At 36.3% G+C, this 20,876-nt stretch overlaps 2 protein-coding genes across 2 annotated transcripts; both read right to left on the reverse strand.

Moving 5' to 3' along the window:
• Positions 1-5,045: 5,045 nt before the first annotated feature.
• On the reverse strand, positions 5,046-13,837 carry LOC147501534 (putative LRR receptor-like serine/threonine-protein kinase At1g56140). Its single transcript, XM_086606589.1, is given in 26 exon segments — positions 5,046-5,528; positions 5,530-5,609; positions 5,712-5,862; positions 6,149-6,380; positions 6,480-6,510; positions 6,512-6,691; positions 6,851-6,969; positions 7,158-7,298; positions 7,384-7,582; positions 7,959-8,338; positions 9,029-9,093; positions 9,217-9,261; positions 9,663-9,728; positions 9,884-9,949; positions 10,047-10,118; positions 10,313-10,384; positions 10,460-10,531; positions 10,722-10,793; positions 10,933-11,004; positions 11,092-11,163; positions 11,736-11,807; positions 12,183-12,254; positions 12,347-12,418; positions 12,723-12,794; positions 12,979-13,153; positions 13,442-13,837. Coding segments are annotated over 26 exon segments (3,027 nt in total). The 5' UTR covers positions 13,530-13,837; the 3' UTR covers positions 5,046-5,239.
• Positions 13,838-14,429: 592 nt separating this feature from the next.
• Positions 14,430-20,056, reverse strand: LOC147501535 (putative LRR receptor-like serine/threonine-protein kinase At1g56140). The gene is made up of 9 exons (XM_086606590.1): positions 19,861-20,056; positions 17,487-17,866; positions 16,764-16,962; positions 16,537-16,677; positions 16,230-16,348; positions 15,860-16,070; positions 15,529-15,760; positions 15,092-15,242; positions 14,430-14,989 (listed from the first exon to the last, which is right to left on the reverse strand). Exons 1-9 carry the CDS (start codon positions 19,880-19,882, stop codon positions 14,636-14,638), a joined length of 1,809 nt encoding a protein of 602 aa, XP_086462716.1. The 5' UTR covers positions 19,883-20,056; the 3' UTR covers positions 14,430-14,635.
• Between the last annotated feature and the right edge of the window lie 820 nt (positions 20,057-20,876).

Below are 20,876 nucleotides of genomic sequence, written 5' to 3' on the forward strand. Positions count from 1 at the left end.
AAATATATATATTTGTCATTTATTATTATTATTTTGTTATTATAGTTTTATATTACTAGTAAACGGGCACGTGCGTTGCACGTGCTAGGAATGAAAAATGGGGCGGAAAAAATGAAAGGAAAGAATTATGTATAATGTAAAATAGTATATATTAAATTTGTCTTAATGAAACTTTAATTAAGGGAAAAAAAAACATTTGAATACGTTAGTTTTATTTTTTGTTTGATACGATTTTTGCTGCTCTGCCATGCTGCGAATAAATATATTTGAAGATGTATTTAACCGCCTGTAATTTAGCTAGTATGTAATTAGTATTGTATATGCCACAAACTTATTTACCTAAAAAATAGATATTATGTTGAGAAAATTCACCTTTGTGCTGCTAGTTGTGTAATTCTCTTGTCGAGCATTTATATGTGATGGAGGAACATTGTTGGATTCATATGAGTGTACTACTCAGAAGATATAAGAATACTACATCATGTTGTGCAACATAATGTGTATTCTTAACTGAAGATTAAAATATCTAAAGAAAAATGCAAGAAGAATAACATTTTTCTTATTATTGTCTTCAAAATGATCTAGCGAATTCATTAGCAATTGTTTTTTTGTTGTTGAATATTTTGGTCTGATTAAATAAGTAAGTAGGTTGGACAGAGAAAGAAAATGTTGCTAGCTAAAAAAAGCCATTTTTTTTTTTTAATTTAGAAACGTTTACATTTAAGTCAGATATAATATGTGGACTGAATTGAATGTATGAATAATAGCTTTCGATAAGATGGCTATGTGGCAAGATTGAATGATTCAAATGATGGAGGGTTGAATTTTTTCAATCCATTTGTATGGAGGTGCACAGAAGTAAGAAATTATGGATTCTAGCTGCATCGTTGAATTACATCTAGAGTAAGCAGCATATCACTGGGACTGATTCCAAATATTTCAAGTTAGTACTCGATCTCAGACGCCAGCCATAGTGGTTTCAAAATAAACTTTAGCGATCGCCATCGAAACCTTTGTCGACTGTCATTTGGTGGTGACGTTGTGACTTGGTTGGCGACATGGATTTGTACTTGGTAGTGGTGGTTAGGTTTTCCAAGGAGCATTGTGTATTGATTGCATTGGATGAATGGTCATTTTATGCAGCATTGATTTCAGATATTGAGTACTAACTAACCTACTGAACAATCTCTTGACATGGGTCGACGGTAGCATGGACAATGGCAATGATGCAGAAAAATTATATAAATATTGAGCCAAATGGTAGTCTCGTTGAACAGTTTTGTCAAGAGAATGGAGGCAAAATATTAACTTTTCCATTAACAATACCATTATGGTGTTCCCTATTTGGTAATCGTTTGGTTTCATGCCATTTATGAGTATCTAATCCTTCATTCCCTCGAAACTTTTAATTTTTCTTAGCCATTTTGCTTTGAGCTACCAAGGCATGACACACCCAACAAAAAGCTTGAACCGCAAGTTGATTGTGAATCGAGGTTAAACTATATGATTCCTCACATACGGAAAAACTGCAATATGCATTATTTTTGTTTGTTTTATGTAATATATGTTTCCCTAGGGAAATGGGAAAAAGTTATTCATAACCGTCAATATTTCATTGACGCCGGATAAAAATTCATAGTGTTCCTCACGACCGGGTGAACCTTCAGATTCGCTCGCACAAAAGCAGAGCATCCAATCCACACACGCGGGTATAGTCCATATATGCACCGGAGGAAAAGTTGGAATACTTGTGATAGTGGGTGCACATTTGATATTGGCAATTGTGTTGCTCTCCCTCGTTACTACATGGGATGATGGGAAATGGAGTTTGAATCTTGATGGCATGATGATGATTACGCTTTATAACGACTGAGGAGACGCGCAATGATTGGACACTAACTACGCAATTCGATAGTCACTTCCCAAGTTCTAATTAAAAGGTCGAGAACATGCTATAAGGGCATAAGTTAAAACAGATTTAAGGCTGATTATAATGTGCCTAAAGCAGCTATTCGAGAGGGAAACACTCATACCTGCTAGAGATTAAATGAGAAAATAGTAAAAATCAAAGTAAAATTACTTAATTGCATGCGATTGTTGATTGTTAGGAGTGTTTGTGTATCTAGCCCGTCGAATGTTGGTAAGATGTACACGCGGGGGTGTGTTTGTGGATGAGATCTTTGAAATTGGAAAACAGTTGAAGTACACAAATGATGGGCAATAAACAAAGCACCCCAACCACAAACACAAAAAAAAAAAAAAAAAAAAAAAGAAAAGAGAATTTGATTAAAAAATAAAGTTGTCTTGAATACCTTCTGCAGTAGTAGGCTAATGTGGTGTTTGAAACCGCCTTTGATATCTATTTCTATCCCTAAAACTACGCAGATGTCTTCTTCGAGTATCAGATATTTGGATGTGCTCCTACACAGAAATAAAAATAAAACCAAAAATGAATAATCACATAGTTGGATGTGCTCCTACAAAAAAAAAATGACTAATCACAGAAGTTACTATTTGAGTAAATGCATAAAAGCAACGAAAGGAGATGGTCTATTATTGAGGCCAAGCATTCAAAGGACAACACCCTAAATTCATTGATACTTGACCTAAAATATAATGCAAATATCCTTCCTCGATTGGCCCAAGCACATTCCATAGCAACCATTGCACATAATCACTGTATTTGGTAACAGGATAATCCAGCAGCCAACCAATAAAACACTCCATTAATATTTACGTGTGATGAAAGAGCAATACCCGCCATGTGTTTGTTTTTGAAAAGGCATACTATCCATGGAAAAACGAAATGAGAGAAAACTAACCTCATCCATTGCCAGTGCGTACATGCAAATTCTCAAAAAGAAAGATGGAGATAAAATATCGGAGTTCGGCGAAGAGAGTATAAAAATCATACAAAGGAGAAGAAAAAAAAATGGAGTTTGTAAACAGAGATGGAGAAGGCATAGATGGTAGAAGGAAAAAGAGATGGGAAATGGTTTGAAACGGTGTCTTTTGGCTCTATTATTTTGAAAGGAGAAGTCACCGGTTTTTTTTTTTTGTTTTCGTTGGTTGTTGAAGGACAAACATACCCTTCAATTTAAAACTGTCAATATTTTATTGGGTGAAACTTTTAGGTACCCTTGTGATTTAAAAGTTTGGGGTAAAACCAAGGATACGTGAACTAAAATAAACGGTGGCTAAAGTTCCTGTATTCCTACCATGCTACCACAGCACCTATATAAATGAAAAATAATTTTGTCTGTGATTTGCTTCTATGAGTAATTCCCACTGTAACAACAAATATTCCATTATTCCAACCAAAGACACATTGCATTCAAAAGCAAAGAGAAAAATTCCATAATAATAGAAGTTGAGCATCTCACTTTTGATATGTTAAATCTCGTTTTTGATAGGTAACAAAACTCATAAATGCATTCATCCTGTCAAATGCTCAGTTGAACAGAATTCATAACGTAGTTCTTTACATCACAAAATATCCTCTTTTGGACTTGATTTTCTGCTTCATAAGTCGACAGCCTTGGACATAATAATAAGCCTACTCGGTATGAATTGAAACGTTTCTCTTCTTCTTGTTGGTGGCTTGTTTCGACGGGATGACTTTAAGGTTCTATTTACCAACACCTTTTCCGTAGATAAAATTTGAGTACTTGTTCCATCCGAAGAAGAGATGGTATTTGATTCTGCTGCGCCTATCTCTTCTTGAATTTTTTTTCCTGCTGGAATATTCTTGTGAAGCCTACATCTTTAATGCGCCAGTCCATCAGTCTACTTCTTATGTAGGTTCAGCAACGTTTTCTCCTCGAGTCATTCTTCCCCGCCTGGATTGTGATTGGGTAGTAATCCGAGGCGGTTGTTTCTTGGACCCTTTGCAAATGAGAAATGTGATGTTGTTAAATACGTTTGTACCCCCAGCTTGCAGAATAACATCTTTTGATAACATTAGTTTATGGCAAACGATCATCCAGTTCATCCCGGATTTTCTGAGCGGCTTCTTTATGATGGAGTGTGTTAATCTCTTGAGAGAGTACATGTGTTGCTTCAGTTTTTGCTGTTTCAATCTGGATTGTCTTATGCGGTAAACGATATAGTAGTAAAAGTTTTCATTGATATAACGAATTTCAAAAGTTTCGTTAAATAGCATGTCTTCAGTGCGCAGATAATATGGGCCTTTGCAGATAATATGGGCCTTTAGATCAGTATTTTTGCCATTAAATACACACACATCTCTTGGTATGAGTGGCCGAGATGTAATGGCGCACCATACATCTCGCGCACCATAGATTTAGCCTTCATTAAAACCCCTTCCTCATAGCATTTCTAAGTGGTTATTGATGATTAAGAAGAAACATGCATCTACAAAAATAAATTAAATTACAATAATTGACTCAATGTCGGTCACTCCTAATGCTTCATAGATACTCGACAATGTCGGTCAATTCCATGAATAGTAATTTTGAAACGATGGTGCAGATCGTTCAAACTTCATTCCAGCAGCATCAGTTTCGAACGATGTTCTGGGGTCGTCCTACACTCCTCACAAATGATGCCACCAAGCCGTTACAGCTCAATGGCGAGGGACCCCAACATTGTCAACGATATATATCGCCACATTCTTGAATATCATTGAACATTTTCAGGCTGTTGTCTGTTGACTTGTCCGACTTTCAGAAGTTTCAACTATTTTGACTATGGATACGGTTGTAATTAAGTTTCAACTATTTTGACTATTTTGACTTTCAGAAGTTTCAACTATTTTGACTAAGGATACAAGTTGTGCCGTGGTCGGATGTAGAAGAAGTGAGAACATGATGTCACCAATGTCCTTGCCTTAGAGCATGTGGTGGTGGTGTTGACTGTGAGTAGGGGACCGTTTCAGATGAAATATATTATGATAAAATTCTGGTAAAACTTTATTTGTAATGATGTAAGTTTCATGCAAAGACGGTAATGTTTCCCACGTAAAATTCTGGTAAATGGTAAAACTTGAGCTAATTATGATTCGGAAAAGTAATAGGGAAAGATTCTTGGGAAGAATAACTGTGGTTATACAGTAAGTAAATTATGCTTGAAGAGCTGAAACGAATGCTTGCAGGTGCAGTGTTAACGGTAGTGCATTTACATCTCTCTATCTACACGTATAAAAAAAAAACCTACTACATCTGTCAATATGAAAAGGAAGGTCACAGAAAGATAATTGTGACCTTTTTTCACCAATTACTTAATGTAACATCGCCTGAGTAACCGTTGTCGGCGAGTAGTCTGCACCAGACACCTTACTTGCACTTGACAATGAGTTGGAACGGTGCAAGGGAGCTTCGGATGTTGAGGATTCTGGACTTCCATTGAAAATGCTCATATCATTGAACTGCCAATCAGTTAAATAACCAGGTCTGGATGCAACAGTGCTCACTTCAATGTCTCCTGTCAGCATGGCCACTACTCGTGACATTGGTGGCCGCATTGTTGGTGATGCCTGAGTACACAAAAGACCTACTCCTAGCAGATCTAATGGCTTCTTCTTCGTTGAAACTGTTCAATATTGGATCCACCAGCTCCAAGCCATGGTTATTTCCGTTTAAGTTCCAGGCCTAAAACGATAATGAGAAAACATTGAAAGGAAAATAGTTTGCATCTCTTCTACTTGGAGGAAAAAAAAATTTAAATCATGAAAGAACTTTTGTTTATCATACCCATTCAAGAAGATACATCCTTTCTGGTTCCAAGCTCGAGTCTGCATTTGGACGCCCGCATAGGATCTCCAATGCCACAACCCCAAAGCCAAAAACATCAGCCTTCTCAGTTAAATGGCCAAGCATTGCATACTCCGGTGCGAGATAGCCACTTCAATAAATATTCCGTTTTAGATTTATATTTTTAGGAATAAAACTATAAAGAAAACGCAAGATTATTCTTAAAATTCACCCTACACAAGTTTTGTCGACAGAGCAAGGGCCAAGGGTGATAGCTTTTGGATTGTGAATACAATTCAACTTTCGGGCTGCAACAGCCACGCATTAGCCAAAAGTTGGAGTATTACAATCCAACAGCATCCAACCCACTGATTAGTAGACAAACTCAAGAGTAGAATAACTCCAAACAATTACACAAGTGTCAGAAGAGCTTTTACATGGTCCCCGCAATTCGCGTGCTAATGTGAGTCTTTTTGTCATCATAGAGCTTTGCCAAACCGAAATCCGAGATTTTGGGGTTCAGTTCAATGTCAAGTAAAATATTACTAGCCTTCACATCTCTGTGAATGATCCTGGGCTTTGACTCCTCGTGAAGATACGCTAGACCTCTTGCTGCCCCCAAGCATATGCTATACCGGGTAGGCCAATCAAGATGTAAAGCATTCTTACCTGCATGTATTGCATCCGTGGCAAACGAGCTTTAGAAAGTAGTTCCAAAGACGCAAAAAAAAATGTTAGTACAAGGAGTCTGTTCAAGGCTTTTATTACCAAAGAGTACTTGATCAAGGCTTTTATTTTTTGTGATACTCATAAACAAGGAGTCTGTTTGACCCCTCAATGCAGCATCCATACAATTTCACTAGGTTGCGATGCTGAACTGCAGAAATGGTGGAAATCTCTGCTACAAACTGACTCTTCCCTTGGTGAGATGTTACTAAGAGTTTTTTCACAGCTACTTCTCTTCCATCAGACAGAATCCCCTGTAGATAATTGAAAAAACGGTAGAAACTAGAAAATCATTAGCCAATGGAACAAATCACCAGTACACAAGCAGATGAGTATGTCACTGCATATCAGTCTCAGTTCAAATTGAAAGTTCTTATCATTAATTATCGCAGTCAACTTAACCTAAATATTACCTTGTAAACTGGTCCAAATCCTCCCTCTCCTAACTTATTTGTTGAGTTGAAGTCTCCTGTAGCAGTTCTCAACTCAGCATAACTGAAAATGTTTAGCCTGTTGTCTATTTCTAGGAGCTCTGCAGTTTGTGACGAAATGTTATTAAGAATGGTTCCGAACCTTTAAAGCGTGTTGATAAAGTATACAATTCTGGATATACCTGGCGATCATAAAAATTTTCTTGGATAACAAAAAATGTTTACCTACTAAACAAAATTTTAAGATGCCGTATCCTAATTGCTTTATCAACTAAAATATAGTATTTACCTTCCTCTTCATTTCCACTTGATCTTTTCCTCCTCAAATATAATATAGTGAAAGCACAAATAATGCTCAGAAGACCAATAGAAAGCGTGATACCAACAATCATGCCAGTCCTATTCTTCTTTGAGCCCGTTGGTTGAAAGTCTGATAGTAATGCAATCATCAGATTAGGTCAAAAGTAATTGACACCTGTATTAGTATATTAAGTAAAATTTATCTGCTATATTACCACGCGTAACTCTGATAGCCGAAATGGATGGTCCATAGAAACCTTGTACAGGTATACAGCAAGTTCCCTTTCCAGCCCAAAAGAGATGAATCTCAAGGAAGTTCTCGGATACTTGAACTTCAAATTTTTTTTGAACAGCTCTGTCTATGGCCCCACCTGCCTCGCTTCTTATGTTAAAGTCCTTTATTTCAAGACTTCCCTGAAACAGAAGCAAATATGCTATAAAAATAATGGAAACAATGGTCCAGATATACAAATAAACTGCGTGGTAACTCAATTTCTCATACTACAAAGTTACCATCGATGAATGAGGTCATTCAATTTGTAACTAACCATTCCGAACCATTGAACATGATATTCGTGAGTATTACAACCAAAATTATCGAGTTTCTCATTTTGCAAGTAACAGCTAATGATAATTGAGCAAAGGTAGAAGGATATATGCCCAGATCACGAGCCTTCTAACAATTTCAAGGGGTATGAAACTTATGAAAAAGTTGAAGATGGAATACAAAAATAAAACTTGGAAGCTTGAAGAAAATTATATACTTCTTAGTACCAAAAAGAGAAAATACCTGCAGATAAATATCAAAAACACGCCTTCCAAGCCTCTCCCAGTTTCTTGCACCTTCATCGTTATTACCAGTCTCTGAAAACTGCAGGCTTACATTGTATATTCCATTCTCAAGACCCAGGCCAAAGTATCTTAGCGATCCTGGGGAAAGTCTTGCTGTCTGGAATAGTTCTGGGTCTAAAGTACCTGAAGCTTGCGCCAAGTTGTTTTGGATGTACGGAGCACCAAATCTTTCACCAAATAATCCTATATTGCTAACTGCCCATCTATCATCTTGTACATAGTAAGATACCGGGCCAAGTGTAGAATTTTCGGCCTCAAAAACTGTGCCATCAGTAGATGTCTTCTGTGGACCACCACAGTTTATTGCAAAGGAGGAATCTGTGAACCAGTAAAGAGTTGTGTGTTTAAACTAGCTCATTCAATATTGTACTATTTGTAGCAGATTCAGTTACAGCAGGTTGTGTAGGTTTTGCTTGCTGATCACAGGGAGCCCAGAGTGTGAGCAGGTTCTAAGAGCATATGTGTTTATTTTATCACTTCCAGCTTTGTTTATTGTGAATTTTCCAGGCCTTTTCAGGTTAATGTATGACGTGTTCTTCTATTTTATATGCTTGATGATTCTGAACCTTTGGAACTTTAAACCATTTAACTTTAAAATGTCTGTTGTTTCCTTAAGGCAACCAACTTATCTCAGCCCAACTTTGACAAATGACCCTAATCATTTTGCACATTTCCAATAAGTTCATTTATTGAATATATATGGCTATCACTAATTTAAAAAATGCAGCCCCGTCACCCTCCTTGGCTATTTGATACCAGCCGTTTAAACTTAAGCTAGTGAAGTTCCTAGTCTAATTTAAATACTGTAATGTTCGAGGCAAGATAGAATATCAACTCACTTTAATTTCTTAAACATATGTAGACATGGAAGAATAATCCTGTCTATGATACTTTGGTCAATAAAAATATGTTATGAAAAATTCCAATAGTTTGAATGACTGCAGCAGTTTCATATTCCTAAATTATAAGTGCTAGTGATGAATAATGGAAGATGAAGACGTGGCTTACAGCGTGGAGAGTCCCTATTACAAGGAAAATTCCTCTGAATACAATTTATTCCTGAAGGCAAGACACTAAATGCATAACAAGAATATAATCAGAATTTGAACTACAGGGGAGGAAAAACTATTTGGAAATATAGATAAGAAATAATGTGTCTATAAAAGGGAGGCAGAAAAAACCCAATTATTGCTTACCTATTGCTTGAGGAATCAAATGTCAAGTTGTTAGCAACCACGCTCCTGAATTAGACATTGCAAGTAGCTCAGGTATGTATTCTAAAGATCATATATAGGTAAGAATGTAAGATCAACTGTGAAATAGAAGGATTTAACAAAAGCTATGCTTGCTACTTTCATAGTTTCATGACAGGTGCTAATGGCATTTATGTTAACCGGTGGTTGAAAATAAAAGCATGGACCACTGAAATTGAAATCTTAACAGAAAGAGTATATTTATTCCGATTAAATGTATAAATAAAACAAACTAACTTATATAATTCATTCTTCATTCAGTGTCAACGTAATATTGAAAAGTTTATTGAGCTGCATAAGATTGTAGTGCAATATGTTGCCGGTAAAGATTGTGGGAATACAAATGTAAGTGAAGAAACATATAATTTTGTTTGCATCATCAGACATACAGTGAAAAATTTCTCTGGGCCACCCACGATGGTAAACTTCCTGACAATCTGTTGTATGATAAATCTCTGCACATAAACCATATAGCCAAGGTAAAATATAATTCGTACAATGAAGAATGATAAGTAAGAATTCAATTGTAGGTAAATTTTTATGACAAATGCAATCAAGGAACTGAAGACAAGATTCGTAATCTCTTAAAAAGATAAGAATAAGGACTAACACAGTGAGAAGTAATGGACTCTTTTGAGGAGGAATGGTACCAGATAAGCTATTGTTTCCAAGAAACCTGCTCATTGCAACGAAATGAGGGAAGATAAAGATAAACAACAATGAACCGTACTATGAAAGTAATTTAAAGGACCACTAGTAATTTTATATCTTACAAATAAGAGAGGGAACTCAGGTTCAAAAGAGCTCCTGGAATTTGGCCAACTAAATTGTTAAAGCTGAAGTCCCTGTAAAAGCAAGTTTATATCAACATCAGGAAACTGAAAGAATATTACTCAGATGTGAGTACGTTTCTTTACTGGAAATCGTCACAGTTGGTTCCCTATTTGTCAGCATTTTTTAATGACTGAATGTATATGTACATGCCTGTCTGTGCTTGTGTTTTTTTTTTGTTGGAGGTGAAATTATAACGTTTACTCACAATCTCTGTAACTTTTGGTACTCTCCAATATTGGATGGAATAGTTCCAGAGAGTAAATTATTTCTCAAGGTTCTACAAAACAAGGAGTTAGTGATTGTCAGACAAACGTGATAAGTACAAGAAAGAGTTAGCTATTAGGAGACTTACAGGACAGTTAAATTTTTCATGTTTCTCAAAAATTCCAGTGACGAACTCACATTGGCCAAATCACTTATTCGCCTGAACAAAAGATAAGATAATTAGACAAGTAAATTATATTATTACTAATGAAGAAGAAAGTTTAGAGAGAAAGGAGAGAGTACGGCTTAATTAGTGTCCCACCTATCTAATGACTCACAAAGAACTCTAACAAAATAAAATATTACAGTATGAGGAAAAAAGAAATTTAAAATTCCTGAAAACAGCTTACAAGTCGGTTAACGAAATCAAACTAGAATAACTGGATGGTATTGGGCCTCGAAAAGAGTTTCCTTGAAATCTCCTGCAGAAAAATTCAATACGAGGCAGCATTATGGCAAAGCAAGGGAGAAACACTCAAACAGCATTATAAGAAATCTCACCTTCATTAGTTCATACAGAAAAAAATATTCATGAGAAGGTTAGGAAAAACATTAGCTTACAGTGCGGTAAGGTTTGTCCAATTGCCAATGAAGTCAGGTATCCTGCCTGTGAAGGCATTATCTGATGCCCACCTAAAAGACAAATGGAAGTAAATAAAAATGGCAGTATATGATACATCAAATGAGTTAAAAGGAGAAATTGTCATAAGAAGATCTTACAGGACTTGCATATTTACAAGATTCGCAAATGTTCTAGGAATCTGTCCACCCACACCGGCACTGTCTATGTACCTGTTTGTTGAAGATCACATATCAGAAACTCAAAATTCAACTACAGCACTTGCACTCTCCAATAATATGATATTTCATTTCTGTTTATATGATTTTGAGGAAGAAATCAAAAGATTGCATCTCAGACAGGTTCATAGTGGTTCATGCCTAAAGGTTACTGCAGCAGCCTCTGCATTTGAAGTACACTATTTGTTATATTTCCCTTTTTGTGTGGAACTCGATCAAGGACAAGGGTTGACTGCTATACTGAGATCCAGTAAGATTGTAATTTTGTAACAAAGCACTATTAGAAGTGCGCATATGTATATAGCAGTCAAATATAAAAATGATGCATTGGCTCCATGCTTTAGTATTGCAAGAACAAATATAAGGACAATTTTAATGTAAGAGTTTAATGTCCTATGATCTTTGGGCTTGCCCTTATATGTTAAGATCTCACATACTGGAGTCAAGCTTGACCCTGTAATTAGACCACAAGTTTATATTGTGGTCAATTAGGGAAGCTTATCTCTTAGATGTGTGAGTTAGATCTTCACTTAGTTTTATGTGATATAATACTTGGAAGAACATACATTTGCTCGAGGCTGACTAACAATCCAAGCTCTGGTGGAAGTGACCCAGAGAAATTATTTGAACCAAAAGCCCTAAAGAAGAAAAAATATATATAAGAAATTCGGCAGTAATAGTAAACAAACACACCAAGCCAAAAACACACCCAAATACAAACATTTTGGATTTACGTATGTCAAACAAAAATATAATAACAACAACACTGTTGGAATCTAGCACATCTGTGGAAAGTGTATATGTGTTACATCACCAAGAAAAGAAGTAACATCGTGTGATTGTTATTAATTTAAAGAAACTTGCTCATTCTTTTCCTTGTAAGCTCTAACACTGGCTAAGTATGGAATTAACCCCCCAAAAATAAAATAAAATGACTAGCAAACTGGAAATGGATCCCTAGTGAACAACATAAAGTATTGTGTAGAAAATTTGAAATTCTGGAAATGTCTTACAATATCCGTAAGTTCCGAAGTCCTCCAAGCTGCCGTGGTATGGTCCCAGATAATGCATTAATACCAACTGACCTAATAAAACAACACATGGTTAAAATAGCACTTCTGATGATTATATTTTTATGGCATGATGAAAATGTACCCCAAAACAAAATGCAACTTACAAGGTCTGCAAAGCAGATAGATTGCCAAGAAATGCAGGCAGGGGACCTGTTAAGAAATTCTGATCCAACTTTCTGCGTAGTAAATAAATATAAGAAATCAATGAAGAGTTCCCCTGAACCACATGGTGTTTTCTTGAATTTCTTGTGGAAGACCGATTTGACATAAAATATAAGCAAAAACGATAGCCATAGTTGCGCGTGGTTGTCTTGGAACAACTATAAAGAGATGGTTACACCCTAATTCTTAGCAATTATACGCAGAGGTTAAATAATTTAGTTCAAATCTAGAATATATATGTAATTCAGAAAGATTATACTGTGGATATAAATTCCATGGAATGTTAGAATAAAGAGGAAGCTTAGAGCGAGTTCATACAGAAAGGTTAGGAAAGTCAAACTCCTCAGCTCTTCAGGAATTACTCCTCTCACATTCAATGCATATACTCTCCTAAAAACGAACAAATAAATTCATATTAGAAACAAATTGAATGATCCATACATGATGCAACTATGTAATTAGAGATTTTGTTTAATGCTTGTATCATTTCCCACATTGTTCCCAAGTGTAAGTAAGAATCGTCAAAGCATTATAAAAAATATGACATGAAGAGTGAGGGTAGAATGGCACGTACAGCTGGGTGATGTGGCAAGTGCCATTGGTTAAACCACAATTACACTTGATTCCTGGGTTGAAACCCGGATCCTCGATATCAGTAGTGTCAATTGCAGCTCCAGTACATGGATTTCCGTCCCATAATGAGTCAAGCGGGATTTGCCATTGTTGGAATATAGACCTTAGAGCCCTCGCTGTGTCACCACCACATCCAAACAACCAGAGAAGTTAATGATTGCAAACTAGGTGACCATGCAAGGTATGTAAGAGTATGCTATGATGTTAGAAAAGCTGTCCACCATAAACATTATGGTCTCTAATCTAAATCTAGCTCTTGACAGAAAACATTCAAAATATAAAGGGTATCAAGCTCTCGGTGTCACATACACAGATACACTAAAAAATCTTTGTAAAGTATGTAGCAAAACTAATAACTAAATAAATACAAAAATATGAAGAGGAAATAAAAGGGGTGCATGTACATTCAGAAGGGTCAGTAGGAGTTTGAGCTTGAGATGTGCTGATCAACAAAGACAAAAACATACAACAAAGAAACTCTACCAACTTCATAACTCAACTTTTTAGCTCAAATAAACACAAAACTCTCTTAAGAAATGAAGTTGAATAAGAAACGGTGGTTGTTATATTTTTCTTTACTCAGCTTGTTGTGTGTTGACTTGTCCGACTTTCACAAGTTTCAAATATTTATCGGTTGTAATTAAGTACGGACAAGGACTTGGCTCACAAGTCACATCATCATCATAAAAAGGGCCGGACAAGTTGTGGCCGTGGTGGGAAGTCAATATGTCATCGAACACGGCTTGTAGATTGTAGAAGCCCAAGTCACCCGAAAATGACAATGAAAAAATTATTAGAAGAATCTCTTAGCAATAATTCAGCACAAATTTGATCACCGATGTCCTTGCGTTATGGCATGTGGTGGTGGTGTGACTGTTGAGTAGGGGACCGTTTCAGATGAAATATGGTAAAATTCTGGTAAAACTTTATCTGTAAATGTAGAATTAAACAACTAATTAAAGAGATAACACACAAGAATTATAGTGGTTCGGTACCAATGCGGCAACCTCTGTCCACGGGAGAAGAAAAATTTTGCTTGATTAATTTTGGTTTGTGTTACAAAGGTGTTTATATAGCACAATATGAGTGCATATTCGTGTCTCATGGAACTCGGAAGCTGGAAGTCCCTTGGTAAAAATGTCTGCAAGTTGTTGATCACTTCGAACAAAGGAGGTAGTGACAAATTTATTAGAAGATTCTCTTAGCAAATTATTCCGCACAAATTTGATCACCAATGTCCTTGCCTTAGAGCATGTGGTGGTGGTGTTGACTGTTGAGTAGGGGACCGTTTCAGATGAAATATATTATGATAAAAATTCTGGTAAAACTTTATCTGTAAATGATGTAAGTTTCATGCAAAGACGGTAAGGTTTCCCATGTAAAATTCTGGTAAATGGTAAAACTTGAGCTAATTATGATTCGGAAAAGTAATAGGAAAAGATTCTTGGGAAGAATAACTCTGTGGTTATACAGTAAGTAAATTATGCTTGAAGAGCTGAAACGAATGCTTGCAGGTGCAGTGTCTCTCTATCTGCATGAAAAAGGTTACAGAAAGATAATTGTGACCTTTTTTCACCAATTACTTAATGTGACATCGCCTAAGTAATTGTTGTCGGCGAGTAGTCTGCACCAGACACCTTACTAGCACTTGACAATGAGTCCAAATGGCGCAAGGGAGCTTCGGATGTCAAATATTCTGAAGTTTCATTGAAAATGCTCATATCATTGAACTGCCAATCAGTTAAATAACCAGGTCTGGATGCAACAGTGCTCACTTCAATGTCTCCTGTCAGCATGGCCACTACTCGTGACATTGGTGGCCGCATTGTTGGTGATGTCTGAGTACACAAAAGACCTACTCCTAGCAGACGAATGGCTTCTTCTTCGTTGAAACTGTTCAATATTGGATCCACCAGCTCCAAACCATGGTTATTTCCGTTTAAGTTCCAGGCCTAAAACGATAATGAGAAAACATTGAAAGGAAAATAGTTTACATCTCTTCTACTTGGAGGAAAAAAAAATTTAAATCATGAAAGAACTTTTGTTTATCATACCCATTCAAGAAGATACATCCTTTCTGGTTCCAAGCTCGAGTCTGCATTTGGACGACCGCATAGGATCTCCAATGCCACAACCCCAAAGCCAAATACATCAGCCTTCTCAGTTAAATGGCCAAGCATTGCATACTCCGGTGCGAGATAGCCACTTCAATAAATACTCCGTTTTAGATTTATATTTTTAGGAATAAAACTATAAAGAAAACGCAAGATTATTCTTAAAATCCACCCTACACAAGTTTTGTCGACAGAGCAAGGGCCAAGGGTGATAGCTTTTGGATTGTGAATACAATTCAACTTTCGGGCTGCAACAGCCAGGCATTAGCCAAAAGTTGGAGTATTACAATCAAACAGCATCCAACCCACTGATTAGTAGACAAACTCAAGAGTAGAATAACTCCAAACAATTACACAAGTGTCAGAAGAGCTTTTACATGGTCCCCGCACTGCCAAGTGCTAATGTGAGTCTTTTGTCATCATAGAGCTTTGCCAAACCGAAATCCGAGATTTTGGGGTTCAGTTCAATGTCAAGTAAAATATTACTAGCCTTCACATCTCTGTGAATGATCCTGGGCTTTGACTCCTCGTGAAGATACGCTAGACCTCTTGCTGCCCCCAAGCATATGCTATACCGGGTAGGCCAATGAAGATGTAAATCATTCTTACCTGCATGTATTGCATCCGTGGCAAACGAGCTTTAGAAAGTAGTTCCAAAGACGGAAAAAAAAATGGAAGTACAAGGAGTCTGTTCGAGGCTTTTATTACCAAAGAGTACTTGATCAAGGCTTTTATTTTTGTGATACTCATAAACAAGGAGTCTGTTTGACCCCTCAATGCAGCATCCATACAATTTCACAAGGTTGCGATGCTGAACTGCAGAAATGGTGGAAATCTCTGCCACAAACTGACTCTTCCCTTGGTGAGATGTTAGTAAGAGTTTTTTCACAGCTACTTCTCTTCCATCAGACAGAATCCCCTGTAGATAATTGAAAAAACGGTAGAAACTAGAAAATCATTAGCCAACAGAACAAATCACCAGTACACAAGCAGATGACCATGTCACTGCATATCAGTCTCAGTTCAAATTGAAAATTCTTATCATTAATTATCGCAGTCAACTTAACCTAAATATTACCTTGTAAACTGGTCCAAATCCTCCCTCTCCTAACTTATTTGTTGAGTTGAAGTCTCCTGTAGCAGTTCTCAACTCAGCATAACTGAAAATGTTTAGCCTGTTGTCTATTCCTAGGAGCTCTGCAGTTCGTGGCGAAATGTTATTAAGAATGGTTCCAAACCTTTAAAGTGTGTTGATAAAGTATAAAATTCTGGATATACCTGGCGATCATTAAATTTTTCTTGGATAACAAAAAATGTTTACCTACTAAACAAAATTTTAAGATACCGTATCCTAATTGCTTTATCAACTAAAATATAGTATTTACCTTCCTCTTCATTTCCATTTGATCTTTTCCTTCTCAAATATAATATAGCGAAGGCACAAATAATGCTCAGAAGAACAATAGAAAGTGTGATACCAACAATCATGCCAGTCCTATTCTTCTTTGAGCCCATTGGTTGAAAGTCTGATAGTAATGCAATCATCAGATTAGGTCAAAAGTAACTGACACCTGTATTAGTATATTAAGTAAAAATTTATCTGCTATATTACCAGGTGTAACTCTGATAGCCGAAATGGATGGTCCATAGAAACCTTGTACAGGTATGCAGCAAGTCCCCTTTCCAGCCCAAAAGAGATGAATATCAAGGAAGTTCTCGGATACTTGAACTTTAAAATCTCTTTGAACGGCTCTGTTTACGGCTCCACCTGCCGCATTTCTTATGTTAAAATCCTTTATTTCGCGATTTCCCTGAAACAGAAGCAAATAAGCTATAGAAATAATGGAAACTATGGTCCAGATAAACGAATAAACTGCAGTGGTAAGTCAATTTTTACAAGATCACAAAACTGATTCCTTTCCTTCAACTTGTAGTCGTGTTACAACTACAAAAGAATGCAGAGTAGTGATAGAATATGAGACCTTTAACTCCACCAATTAGCTGTATTGAAATTTCAGTACGATTTCCTTGGATGACAATTTCTCATACAACAAAGTTACCAACTTACCATCGATTAAAGAGGTCATTCTAATTGTAACTAACCATTCCGAATCATTGTACCCGTGGGTATTACAATCAAAATTATCGAGTTTCTCATTTTGCAAAGTAACAGCTAATGATAATTGAGCAAAGGTAGAAGGATATATGCCCAGAGCACAAGCCTCTAACAATTTCAAGGGGTAACTTATGAAAAAGTTGAAGATGGAAATACAAAAATAAAACTTGGAAGCTTGAAGAAAATTATGTACTTCTTAGTACCAAAAAGAGAAAATACCTGCAGATAAATATCAAAAACACGCCTTCCAAGCCTCTGCCAAGTTCTTCCACCTTCATCCTGATCAGTCTCTGAAAACTGCAGGTTTACATTGTATACTCCATTCTGAAGACCCAGGCCAAAGTATCTTAGTGATCCTGGGGAAACTCTTGCTGTCTCGAATAGTTCTGGGTCTAAAGTATCTGAAGCTTGCGCCAAGTTGTTTTGGATGTACGGAGCACCGAATCTTTCACCAAATACTCCTATATTGCTAACTGCCCATCTTCTATCATCTTGTACAAAGTAAGATGCGGGGCCAAGTGGTGAAGTTTCGGCCTCAAAAACTGTGCCATCAGTAGATGTCTTCTGTGGACCACCACAGTTTATTGCGAAGGAGAAATCTGTAAACCAGTAAAGAGTTGTGTGTTTAAACTAGCTCATTCAATATTGTACTATTTGTTGCAGATTCAGTTCTAGTAGGTTGTGTAGGTTTTGCTTGCTGATCACAGAGAGCCCAGAGTGTGAGCAGGTCCTAAGAGCATATGTGTTTAACTTTGTTTACTGTGAATTCTCCAGGCCTTTTCAGGTTAATGTAGAGATATATGACGTTTTCTTCTAGTTTATATGCTTGATGATTCTAAACCTTTGGAACTTTAAACCATTTAACTATGTCTGTTGTTTCCTTAAGGCAACCAACTTATCTCACCCCAACTTTGACAAATGACTACCCCCACCAATCATTTTGCACATTTCCAATAAGTTCATTTATTGAATATATATGGCTATCACTAAATTAAAAAATGCAGCCACCCTCCTTGGCTATTTGATAGCATCAGTTTAAACTTAAGCTAGTGAAGTTCCTAGTCCAATTTAAATACTGTAATGTTCAATGCAAGATGGAATATCAACTCACTTTGAATTCTTAAACATATGTACATATGGAAGAATAATCCTGTCTATGATACTTCGGTCAATAAAAAAATGTTATGAGAAACTCCAATAGTTTGAATGACTGCAGCACTTTCCTATTCCTAATATGTAATATGGAACTAAAAATGTCATATTCTTAGGCTTCGCAAATGGGGTAAAGAAATACAGATTGTGGTGTCTAGAAAACCACAAGTTCTTGGTCAGCAGAGATGTTACCTTTGATGAGACTTCCGTGTTATCTTTCAGTAAGCCGAAAAAAACTGAGCAGAATGGTGAGTTTATAGAAGTTCAAGCTACTGAGCTTGAGTTGTCTTATACAACAGATGACTGGTTGGTTCATGATGAGGTACCAGATCATGAAACCACGCAACAACAGGAAGAAAAGCATGAGCATCCGCAACTTGTAGTGGCTGACCCTATGCCCAAAGAGACAAGTTAAAGAAGTGCATAAGTATGGGCACGAAAAGCCGGTGAAATACTATAGTCAGGTAGATTTAGTGGCATATGCACCAATATTAAAGATGATGAGCGGATAGCTTCAGGAAGGCTTTTAGAGATGCTCATTACAGAGATTGGTTGGTTGCTATCCAGGAAAAGATGAAATCTCTTGATAAAAATCACACATGGGACCTTGTTTTATTGCCAAATAGCAAAAGAACTATCGACAGTAAATGAGTGTTCAGAAAGAAAAAAATCCTTCCTGAGTCTGACAATACTGGGAACAATGCAAGAGTGGTAGCAAAGAATTTCTCACAGAAAGAAGGAGTCGACTACAATGAAATATTTTCCCCAATGGTCAATCTTTGCTTTTTTGAAGTAGCTCCATCTATACTTTGTGGATCCCCTACCAAGCTTGCTATGTAAGAAAAATTCCATTAAGAGTCCAAAGTTCTTTTGGCATCTTAGAAAACTTATTTAACCCAAATTGGAATTGTGTCCACCTTAAATTGTCTCTTAAGTATTTAACTTCAACGAGTCCGGCTACACAGTAACTAGTTACTGGGATCAAATCCCAGCAACCATTACAAGTTGTCGTTGGATTGTCTCGGTTACGAATCTCGGCACACACACATAGATCTCGGCGCACACACACACGGATCTAAATCAACAATGACTTGTAACGGTTGCTAGGATTTGATCCAATAACCGGTTACTGCAAAAGTCGAATCCAACTTCAACTGTCCAAGCACGGATCACAAAAATTTTGCCTGCAACTCTCAAGAATATGCCAACTTTCATCATTTCTCCAAGACACTCTTAACAAAAGGAAAAGTCGTCCTTTTGTCCATAAAATAACCAACTGAAATCTTTCCACTCAGTCACTCCTTCATCAATTAGATCTTTAGGTACCATAGTAGCACCATCATTAATAATTGGGGAGAAACTATTTAAGATGGTGGTAGTTCTTGTGGCACTTGGTTAAGTTTCTTGGAAAGGGAACTCAATGACATATTAGAGTTGTTACCTGTAGGAGGAACACTCGCCATGATGCTAAGGAATTGAAGCACATATATTAGAGATCAACTATCTTCTTCTCCGTTGGTCTTCATACAGTACCATAAAAAGACAGAAAATTGAGGGAAAAAAAACGATAAGATCTCCTGACCAACTAATTTAAACTATATTAAGTATTTGGTGCACTGGATCAAAAGAGTATAATGTATTAAGTTACACCCTTTCTCCCACTTAATGTTCCCATGACACTTTTCCTTTGTTTTAGTGCACCCTTTCTCAGTTTCTCCAAACTCTGTTTTTTCAAAAAAAAAAAAATAAAAAAAAAAAAAAAATAAATGTAGAATGCCAATGTGCTAGTTACCATAATGATTCCAAAATGGTCTCCTTTGTCTTACGTTTAGGGGTGCAAGGATATCTTACCGTCTGTCTGCGAATCCAAATCCGGAAATTTATACTAATATCTGAATCCTAATGAGAAGAATATTACAATGCAAACTCTATCCGAATCCGATTTCGAATAATATCCAATCCGAAATTTAATATTAATTAAAATTTTATTTGCTTTGAATAATTCATTTGACCACTATAAAAACTAGTATAAATATATATATTTGTCATTTATTATTATTATTTTGTTATTATAGTTTTATATTACTAGTAAACGGGCACGTGCGTTGCACGTGCTAGGAATGAAAAATGGGGCGGAAAAAATGAAAGGAAAGAATTATGTATAATGTAAAATAGTATATATTAAATTTGTCTTAATGAAACTTTTAATTAAGGGAAAAAAAAAACATTTGAATACGTTAGTTTTATTTTTTGTTTGATAATTTATTTTTTTTCTTTCTGCCATCTTTTGAATAAATATATTTGAAGATGTATTTAACCGCCTGTAATTTAGCTAGTATGTAATTAGTATTGTATATGCCACAAACTTATTTACCTAAAAAATAGATATTATGTTGAGAAAATTCACCTTTGTGCTGCTAGTTGTGTAATTCTCTTGTCGAGCATTTATATGTGATG

The sequence above is a fragment of the Coptis chinensis genome, chromosome 4 (genome assembly GCF_015680905.1).
Source record: "Coptis chinensis isolate HL-2020 chromosome 4, ASM1568090v1, whole genome shotgun sequence".
Classification (NCBI taxonomy): Eukaryota; Viridiplantae; Streptophyta; class Magnoliopsida; order Ranunculales; family Ranunculaceae; genus Coptis; species Coptis chinensis.